This window comes from Poecilia formosa, unplaced genomic scaffold (genome assembly GCF_000485575.1).
Source record: "Poecilia formosa unplaced genomic scaffold, Poecilia_formosa-5.1.2 Scaffold2, whole genome shotgun sequence".
In the NCBI taxonomy this organism is placed as follows: Eukaryota; Metazoa; Chordata; class Actinopteri; order Cyprinodontiformes; family Poeciliidae; genus Poecilia; species Poecilia formosa.
In genome coordinates, this window is record NW_006799941.1 from 6,327,644 (window position 1) to 6,338,216 (window position 10,573).

Consider the following 10,573-nt stretch of genomic DNA (forward strand, 5'->3'; position numbering starts at 1 on the left):
TGTCTATTGTGTTTATGTTGATCTGTCTTCGTTTGCTACGCGAGAGGAAACTGAGTTCAGCTACAAAACATCTTCAGCCGCCTCTGGACATGGACTGGAATGCATCTTAAATATTAGTCTCCTCTCCAGACGTTCAAAATGAACAACAAAGGCTGGCTGGAGTTGGAGAGTGATCCAGGTGAGAAATATCGGTAGATATTTAGGCTAACAAACATTAGCTTCCACATGTAGCCAACTGGGCAGTGCAGCTACAAAATAAACGTTTAGAAATGAACCTTAATGTAGAACAATAAACAACTATCATGTAAAATAAAGTTTAATATTTTGTTTTATAGCTTTTCAGTGTATATATTTGCACTTTCAACTGACTTGTTTTGTTTTTGCAGGGCTGTTTACTTTGCTGGTGGAAGATTTTGGTAAGCATTTGGTTTACAGACTAAAATTTTCACAGAGCTGCTGCAAACTGCAAACTCTTTACAAAGAAGATAAAACGAATCCTAACTTTTTAACGTTTCTTTTTGGGACTTTTCTGTAGGTGTCAAAGGCGTCCAAGTTGAGGAAATCTATGATCTGCAAAGTAAATGTCACAGGTCAGTTTGGTTGCAAAACAACAACCTTTCAGGAGTACACATTTTATATATACATATAAAAACATAGAAATGTTTATGCATTTTTTTAACAGCAGTAAAAGTGTGTGTCATTTTCCTTTTCAGTCCTGTTTATGGCTTCATCTTCCTGTTTAAGTGGATTGAAGAGCGGCGGTCCAGGAGAAAAGTCAACACCTTGGTGGATGAGACCTCAGTTATAGATGAGGAAATTGTAAATGACATGTTCTTTGCTCATCAGGTAACCGTTTTATTCATGGATATAACAGTGTTTATCATTGTAGTATTATTTTATGTGTTTCTTTCAATAAGTAATTCTTGATTTTTTGTGTAGATTACTATGAATGAAAATTATACATCCATATATACATATTTAAATGAAAATTATGTATGTCAGAGTAGAACAATAACAGTTAAAGTAGTTGTAAGTTGAAGATGTTTAATGTCACGATTTGGTAGTAATTGTCAGTAAAAGAAGTTAAAGAAGTGAATCATTCATTAAAATAGTTTATACTTTTAAATAATGCTGAAGTCATGCATCCATGTTTGAAAAATCAGAATAGTTACTGTATTTTAAAATAATGGATATAAAATTCCTTTGGGTTAAAAAAGTACATGCTCATATATGTTGATTTTTGTTAGAATTAAAAAGGCATTTTTTTTCCTAACTGTCTGACATTAATTCAAACTAAGCTTTTCCTACCATGGATAACTTCTATTTGATACATGTCAGAAGAATAAAACAGGCATTAGGGATTCACTGGTTTATTGGCCAGCCGATTTATCAGTGCCGATATTCTTAATTTTTGGAGATCGGTGATCGGTTGATTTTTACATGTGAAGCCGATCTTATCCACTGATGTTTTCAACCTCGGCAAAGGTCTAAAAATCAACCACTGTGCTTTTCTTTTCTCCTGTTAGAGAGGTCTGACTGACAAACTGGCTGACCAGATCATGTCTGCACATTTACAGTTAACACTCATCCCACTGTTGCCAATTTAGCAACTTTATTGATGTATTGAGCAACATTTCAGACATAAAAATGGTATCGGCCAAAATCAGAATCGGTAAATTAGGCCTTTTAAAAGATTGATTATCGGCGATTGGCCAGAAAACTGCAGTCGGTGCATCCCTAACGGGCATAAGAAAAGTGTTTGCCAACAACAGTTGCTGTTACATTTGGAGGAAAAAGGGAGAAGCTTGTGCCTTAGAACACCATCACATCATGTTGAAGGGGCAAAATGGGCCAGTGCACTTCACCAAAAAGATTGTATTGTGTTGAAATATTTAAGCAACACTTTCCAATGACAGGCAGGATGTTAAAGATTGTGTCCTAGTGAGTCGTGGTTAATTACTATAGTTAAACTATCAAATTATTTACAAAGTGGCTTTATAGCAACAGAGTCAATGTACGTGGGATTCATACTAAAATGTGTAGGTACGATCAAAAGGCGGAAAACGGTCTACGCAAAAAAAAACAAAAACAAACATGAGATTCATAAATCCTTGTGATTTATAAGCAAGCAATTTACCTTTATAGATCACAGCTGTGCACTAATGTTTGGGGTTGTAACATGTTAAAAAAAAAATCCACTGTCCTTTCTGCATGTAGATTCAAACCACCCTCTGCCCTTTGCCCCCCCCCCAAAAAAAAAAAAAAATATTAAAGTCATTCAAGATTTTTATCTGTTTGTCCTTTTCTAGCTGATACCAAACTCATGTGCCACTCATGCCTTGCTGAGTGTTCTTCTGAACTGCAGTGGAGTCGAACTCGGCACCACCCTCAGTCGCATTAAGGCTTTTACTAAAGGCTTCAGTCCTGAGGTAAGTTATCCCTCCACTCAACTGCTAACTTCTGCTTTCAAAGGATTTGTTTTCCACATGTTTAAAAAAAATATAGCTGTAAAATATTGTGATTCTTACAGCTAAATAAAATAGCATGGCTTTTCGTATGAGTGTTACTAAAATATACATTAAAACAATACACAATATTAATTATGGTATTCTATCATTTTGTAGCATAAACCCAGAGGTGAGAAATTGCACCCAAGTAAGAGTAGAGCTACTTCACTATGTGTTTACTCAAGTAGAAGTAAAAAGTGATCATCTAAATCATTACCTAAAAAAGTATTTGGTAAAATGCAACTATAATAGTTTTGCTTGATCTGAACACAAAATATTCATAGACAGATAAAAAATTCTGTGCTGGTTCTGGTATTTAGAATAATAATAAAAAAATGTAAATAAATTACATAATTACAAAATAATTTTCCACAATAAAGAACGTTTTAAACCCTTGCTTACAGTGGGTAAAATATAAATGCTAGAACTGTGCAGAGTACTTCCAGTGACTATATCTGCTGTATATTCACCTGGCCTCCAAGTGGCACAACAGGCTCAGCAAATAGAAAAAAGTAGAACAATACTTTTTCTACCTGCTGAGAAAACAGCAGATAGACTGGTGTACAAACTATAAGTCTCACCAGACATGTGTATTTTTGGTTAAAATGTGTTTCTTCGTCTTTCTGTGGAGTAACTTGAGGTTGGTAGAGTAGCCAGAAATTGTACTCAGGTAAACATAGCACTTCTACAAAATATTTCTCAAGTAGAAGTTAAAAAATACAATGCATCAATACTACTCCTTTTTTTTTCTTTTTTAATGATACTTAAGTAAATGTTTTGTGTGAAACTATTTTTAGCTACAATTATTCAGTTTAAGTGTTTCCTTTTCTTTCAACATATTCTGTATTTTCTCAACAAAATTTTCACATTGTATGCTTTTCTTTGCTTCCAGAGCAAAGGCTACGCGATAGGAAATGCTCCAGAGCTCGCCAGGGCTCACAACAGCCATGCCAGGTAGGTTACAGTCTGTGTTACTTTAGAAACTTTCAGATGGCCTTGGGTCTGAAGAGAAAAAAAAACAAAAAAAAAAAAACTTTTCCTTTTCTGATCCGACAGGTTATGTAACATAGCATGCTTTTGTGCATTTATCCCTTTCTCAAACTCCCTGTTTTGATGTTTCCATGGAGACCGGAGCCCAGGCACCTTCCGGAGAAACAGAACGGGATCAGTGCAGTGCGGACGATGGAGGCCTTCCACTTTGTCAGTTACGTGCCAATCAAAGACCGCCTCTTTGAGCTTGATGGGCTCAAGGCTTATCCCATTGATCATGGTGAGACTTTATATGGGTAATATATATATATTCCTTTTGTACACTGGCCCTTGAGGTAGAATATTATGATAATTGTCAAGACTTTTGATGAAATATTTTGTGGACTGACAAGACAAAATGCTTTGGAAGATGAACTTCCTGTTGCATCTGGCATAAGCAGGTGGTAATAAGATGGTCTAGGACTGTTTTACTTCTTCAGGGTTTGAATTGTCATAATTGAACATACAATGAAGCCTGATTAAGAAAGTTCAGGAAATAGTTTGTGAAGTTAAGCTCGAGAGTACCTGGGTTATATAACTCTGGACTCAACGAAAATCCAAAACCAAAATTAAGGTTTTGGAGTGGCCTAGTCAAAGTCCAGAATGGAATGAAATGAAGATGCTACAGTTAAAAGGCTAACACTTAAAAGTCAGTAATAACAAAGACTTGATAGTGGTTGTTTCTAAGTTCGGAGAGAAATAACATTTTCATTATTTCCAAATTGGTTTGAATAGCTCTTTTGTCTTAAGTGATGTAGTTCTAAATTTATGATTTCATTTATCATTCACTCTGTCATCTACATTAATGCTGGTAATACCAAATTCAAAGTAAAAATGAAACAAAACTATTTATGAGCAATTTTAACTGAAGTCACATGTTGTCTCATTAGGACTTTTGGTGTCGAAGATAAATACAAAATAAAAGACCAGTCTGTCTGAAAATATAGTAGACCTTTATTTTATCTTAAGGCATTTAATCGCCTTATTAAAATTTTCACTTGAACTTTTTCATCACATCTAGGGTTGTTCTGTGAGCCGTTGGAGTTGTTTTGCTCTTAAATGATGTAGATTTATAACACAATCCTTTAGGGCCCTGGGGAGAGGATGAGGAATGGACCGACAAGGCTCGCCGTGTTATTATGGAGAGGATCGGCCTGGCCACTGCTGGGTGAGTCACGCACCATTTAGCAAAAGCAGTAGTGCTTTACCTTCTATGCCAGCCCTTTGGGCTTAATTCTCATTCTGCTGCTGCTCTTCCTCTTTCCAGTGAGCCGTACCATGATATCCGCTTCAACCTGATGGCAGTGGTGCCTGACCGCAGAATGAAGTATGAGTCCAAGCTGGATATTCTAAAGAGGAACCGACAGACCATTCTGGAGGGTCTGCAGAAGGTCAGGAACTGGGCCAAACTAAGTTTCAATCCTAAATCGCTTCTTGACTCAGTGGAAATGCGTTTGTCGACGTTCAGTGGCTTCAAACTTTACCCAAGCAAAATCTTCTCGAGCATTCCTGCAGACTGAGGTCTGTGTCTTAATGAAAACCTAATAATGATTTAATAAAATTATGATGTCCCGTCTTCAGATGATCCGGCTCACTCAGCCTGAGGTTGTCCAGGACAAGAAGCAGCAGAACTCTTCGTCTCCAGATGAAAACACCGTCAAGAAAGAAGCAGATGCAGGTACTGTCCCAAGAAGGACTTTAGCTAACTTTGTCGACTCCGTTCTTTCAATTCACCAATCTTGTCTTTATGGAACAGTGAAGAAAGCCAATGTTCAAAGAAAGTCATAGGACACCTTGTTTGAAGTGTTCAACAAGCTAACCAGAAGGATGTGCTCTAATCAGATGAGACTATAATTTAAGTCTTTGGTTTTGATCCATTGCTCTTTGTAGTGGAAAGCTACACCTTCACAGTGAAACTCGGCAGTGGCAGCATCATGCTGTGAGGAGGCCTGTCTGTAGAAGGGGAAATAGAAGCTGGTCAGCGTTGCTGGTTGGAGATAAACACAGGCCAGTCCTTGTAGAAAGAAAACAGAAAGGATAATCTTTCATCAGAGTGAGCCAGATACATTAAATTTAATTGAGAATGTTTGCCAAGACTTCGCTTTTCATAAACCCTCTCCATCTTCCGTGCCATCTGTCTTCGTCTCACACCCTTATAGTCCATGCCTGGATTTTTCAGAAGCGTAAAACTCAACCAGTTCTAATTCTAGATTCAGTGGACGAGTCGGGGGGTCAGTCCAAGGACGGAGCTGGTCCCTCTGGAAGCTCAAAGGTCATGGGAAAACCCGCTGCCCCCACAGGAGGAGGAGCCCAGCAAGTCAACCCCATCGTTCAGCGCCTGCCTGCCTTCCTCGACAACCACAACTACGCCAAGTCCCCGATGCAGGTGAGAACGAGCGTGAAGATATTCCAGGCGCTTCGGTTGTAATGAAACTGCAGTTTTGTGTCACCATTCATGGAAAAAAAGGAAAATGCCATCAAACGTTGAGCTGTCTCGAAAAAATATACCAAAATATATCACAGTATTGCTTTTTTTCTTAAAACCCTGCAAACCTCTTATCTTCGATTGAAAACACAATAACTTTTAAACTCAATGCCTTCAGTGAAAGTTTCATTTAAACTTAAATCTGAACAATTACCCTGCAGTAATCGTTTTTGCTCTGATTCATAGGAGGAGGAGGACCTAGCAGCTGGTGTCGGACGCTCTCGGACAGCAGGCCCTCCTCAGCCTCCGTTCTCAGACGACGAAGACGAATTTGATGAAGACGAGGAAGAAGCAGCAGGTTCCGCCAGTGCTTCCAGCAGGCAAGAGTTTTAGTTTCTATGTAGCGTCTTACAAGAGTTTTTTAAAACCACAAGCTTCGATTTGTTCTCGGTATAAATCCAGCTGTTCAGTGACGGCCTCAGAGGTCGAGGTTGCTTAGAGAACATAACTGAACAAACGGTACAGTGAAGTGGAAGGACGACAGCAGAGAGGCCGGAGAAAAAGTTGGTAATTAGCGTCAAAGACCCACCGCTGGGCGGGGAATCTGTCTGTGGAGCAACTGTTAGTCATGCGCTTCACAAAAATTCTCTTCACAGAAGAGCGGCAGGAAGAAAGTCAAAGACAACCTGGGGAAATCTTCATGGCACTTTGCCACACGTCATGTTGGGGAAACGGCAATCATGTGAAACAAGATTCTGTGGTTAGAAGAGACAAAAATGTAACTTTTTGGCCCTGATAAGAAAAAGACGCAATTCTGAACAAACTACTCCCACTGTGACACATTCTGGTAACCACATCAGGGTGTCAGAATGAGAAAGTGAAGCATTCAGAATCAGGGTTTTTAAATTTAACTTTGTTATATTTTTTTTTACAAACAAGATTTTCCTTTAAATGAGACAAATCCCTCCAAAAATCACAGAGGTTTGTTGGGGGTAAAAAAAAAAAAAAGAGATGTTAAAGTTAAAAGAGAATTCTAAACATTTTAATAATGAATATGTTTGTTTTGATAAGATCTGTAAAATATGTTTCTTTTTTTTTTCATTTCTCAGATTCAGACGAAAGGCGAGCCTGCGGTCCAGAACGGGACGGGTTGGGACCGGGATGGAGAGCCAGATCGCCCTCAACGTTTTGGCAGAGAAACTGAAGAAGGAAGCTCAAAGAAAAGACGGCGTAAACACCCCTCTGTCTGTGCGCACTGAAGGTCGCACCGGGGGTATCTGCATCACGTCCGCCTCGCAGCCTTCCCCCACGCCCAGCAACGAAAGCACAGACACGGCCTCTGAAATTGGCAGCGCCTTCAACTCCCCGCTGCGCTCGCCGGCCCGCTCTCAGGCGGCCACTCGTCCCTCGAGCCCAGTCGCGTCCCATCTGTCCCGCGTGCTGTTCGGAGAGGATGAAATGTTGAGGCTGGACTCCAGACACAACCGCGCCGTAAGAGAGCTGGGACCTTCAGTCAGTGCGTCGCTGTTGCACCTGCAAGACGACGGAGTCATTTATGCTCTCCCTCCATCTGGTGAGCGAACAGGAAGTGAACGCCGCCGTCTTAGTTTTCTCAAGTAAAACTCGAGTTCCTAATTTGTAAACCACATGCTGCATCTGTCTTCATTACCTGTACAGGAGATTCTGCTGAAGGCACGAAGCTCTGCACCCCTGAGAAGGTAAAACTCAAAGTGAAGGAAGATGAAAAAGATGCCATAAAGGAAGGAGATGAGGGACCATCTGTAGCGGTGAAGAAAGAAGACGAGAACGAAGATGGTGCAGAGTTGAAACCTGGCAAGGAAAAGCTCAATGTTACAGAGTCTGGAGCAGACAGCAAGCCACCAGGGGATAAGTACTCTCCAAAAGTAAGTCCTTTGTTGTAAAGTGCTGCACTACATATCCTTACAAGGCATATTTGGACTGTATAGCACCTTTAGATCTTGTTTTTTTTGCTTGTGCTGCCGGTAAGAAAGCTGATGCCTGTGATGGGTAGAAACACGTAAACACAAGCAGCGAGTCACCTCATTGCCTTTTGCAGGAGCTGCTTGCACTACTCAAGTGTGTAGAAGCTGACATTGCCAATTATGAGGTGTTTCTAAAGGAGGAAGTAGAAAAGAGAAAGAAATTCAAAGTAAGTGCATTTGTTATTTCACCTTGAATTCACTGTTTTTGGTCGAAATTTGTTTTTGTCGACTTTGAGTCTAAATGTTTATTTTACTTGTGCAGATAGATGATCAGAGGAGGACTCACAATTACGACGAGTTTATCTGCACATTTATATCAATGTTGGCCCAAGAAGGTAAAAAAAAAACTAGTGGTTTTTGATACTTGTTGCTGTTTTTTAATCTTTCTTCCCCCTCTTATTAAAGTCTGTCATTTAAAACTCTCTTGTGGTCTAATTAACGAAAGCTAGTAAAAATTTTGCACAGCTTCTTGCTTCTAGGCTGTTGGCTCAAGGTTAAAAACAAAACATTTTCAATATTTAAACAAGATCGGGTGTATTAAAAAGATTAAAGAAGCCCTACTTTCACTTATCTTCAGGATATTTAATGTTAAATTGTAAAAATGTGTTGGTCTTGGGCTTAACTTGCTTGTAAGGATCTTCATTCTTATAAAAATCCTTAAAAAATGAGCTGCCTCAGGCTCGTTTAACCTACCATATGAAAATTCACATATCTCATGCCCCCAAAAAGGCTTCACAGGTCACGTGTTGTTTTCTTTACAATGTTTTACAATCAGTTCTATTTGACCTTCCAAGGTCAAGATATCTGCATTTGTTTCCATGTCAAAAATAGTAAAAAGACACTCAAAAAAGCGACAGAGATGGACTTGGATGGGTGGATGATTAATATGTTTTACAAGTGTTGATCTTTAACTTTGTGCTTCTTAGACAGTTAATGTTTTTCTTGCTTAGCTATGCAGATTGACCACAAGCCCAGGACCGGGTGTATTTTCTGTAGGTCTGTGTTAAACCATTCGTGTCAAACTCTTGGACGTTTCCACACTGAAACTTGTTAGTTCGGGATGTCTGCCCTAAGCTTTTGAGCTGTGAAGAATCTCACCAGTTAGACAAAAAAAAAAAAAAAAACACTGTCACACGCTACATAAACCTTTATCCCTCTCCATCTGTTTGACCCAAGATTAATAACAAAAAAAACTACCTTCCACTTATGCTAATATTGTCCTCTTGCCTTCCCTGATATTTCGGTGCATATTCTACAGGCATGCTGGCCAGCCTCGTGGAGCAAAACATCTCTGTGCGCCGCCGGCAGGGAGTGAGCATCGGCCGGCTGCACAAGCAGAGGAAGCCTGATCGAAGGAAACGCTCCCGACCTTACAAAGCCAAACGCCAGTAATCACAGTCAAAGTCAAATGAACACCAAGCAATCACTGTAAGGAATAACATGATGTCGCTTCACTTCTGAAAAATCATTCCTTTCGACAGTATTGTGCTGTATTTTGTTTTATTTCTTTTGTGCTTCATGAAATCTGTTTTTGGTCGTGCTCTCGTAAATGTTTGTTCGTGTGATGCTTGCATTGTTTTTATCGCCAGTACTTTCAAGCAGCTCGAGCTTATGTAAAACTGAACTGTTAACTAAAAGTTGATATTTTCTCAGTGCCAATGAAGTATTGAATGTGGGTTTTTTTTTTCTTTTTTTCTTTTTTACTCTTTCAGTAAATTTCAGCGTCAACACATTCAGTGGAGGAATTTACCCAGTAACGTACTGTTGTCTTTTTATCATGTTATTTAAAACTGACAATATGACTGTAAGGGTTTGAAATACCTTTTTTATTTTAAAGGTCTTTACTTGTTTATGTGTCTTTAGGGGATTCTGCAGATATACACACAGGTTTTGTGTTTGTACCCATTTTGGATCTCGGAGTGAGTTAAGTTGAATTTGTGCTGCTTTATATTTTTGTATATATTTACATGTTATTTGGCCCGTAGACTAAATTCGGTAATTCTCTGTGCTTGCCAGTTTATTCTGAAATAAAGTTGGTTTATTAAAGCACTTTAGTCTAAGCCAAATTTCTTTGACTTTTGGAGTTTTAAATGTGACTGATTGGGAGTCACTAAATGAGTTGCTTTAGATTTATGTAAAAAAAAAAAAGTTTTTATAGGTTTGTACACTGGTTGATTTTGTGGATCGGTTGTAGTGACAGTAGCCATACACTAGGGAGAGTAATCATTCAGACCAAGTTGGACCGTTTCAGATCTATTTGCTGTAACGAAAGCTACTCACATTTAAAAAAAAAAAAATATTGGTCACTTAGGCAGATTTTTAAAACTTCCCATTTAGTTTTTGTTCTGATTGCATGTAAATAGCAATCGGCTGCCTTTGTCATTAATTTTCCTCTACTTTTAATTTTCTGAATGATTTTTAGTTTGTCAGTTTATGCAACTATGCTACTTAAATTAGTATCAAAATAGTAAGCAGTTTACTTTTTTTTTTTGCTTTGATATTAATTTAAAATTATTAATGGTAGAAAGCTTTAGTTATGTGTAAATGCAAAGTTGTGCATTTGTAGTGCAGCTCCTTGTTCCAAACTTTAACACATAGGAGAGGAAGTG

At 38.7% G+C, this 10,573-nt stretch overlaps 1 protein-coding gene across 1 annotated transcript; it reads left to right on the forward strand.

Moving 5' to 3' along the window:
* The first annotated feature begins 10 nt into the window (after positions 1 to 10).
* bap1 (BRCA1 associated deubiquitinase 1) lies at positions 11 to 10,013 on the forward strand. Its single transcript, XM_007552101.2, has 17 exons — positions 11 to 178; positions 387 to 416; positions 536 to 590; positions 714 to 846; positions 2,310 to 2,429; positions 3,400 to 3,461; positions 3,635 to 3,777; positions 4,626 to 4,704; positions 4,804 to 4,927; positions 5,118 to 5,214; positions 5,747 to 5,922; positions 6,208 to 6,341; positions 7,071 to 7,534; positions 7,639 to 7,865; positions 8,039 to 8,131; positions 8,227 to 8,299; positions 9,223 to 10,013. The coding sequence occupies exons 1-17, from the start codon at positions 139 to 141 to the stop codon at positions 9,354 to 9,356; spliced, it is 2,184 nt and encodes a 727-aa protein (XP_007552163.1). The 5' UTR covers positions 11 to 138; the 3' UTR covers positions 9,357 to 10,013.
* Positions 10,014 to 10,573: the final 560 nt, after the last annotated feature.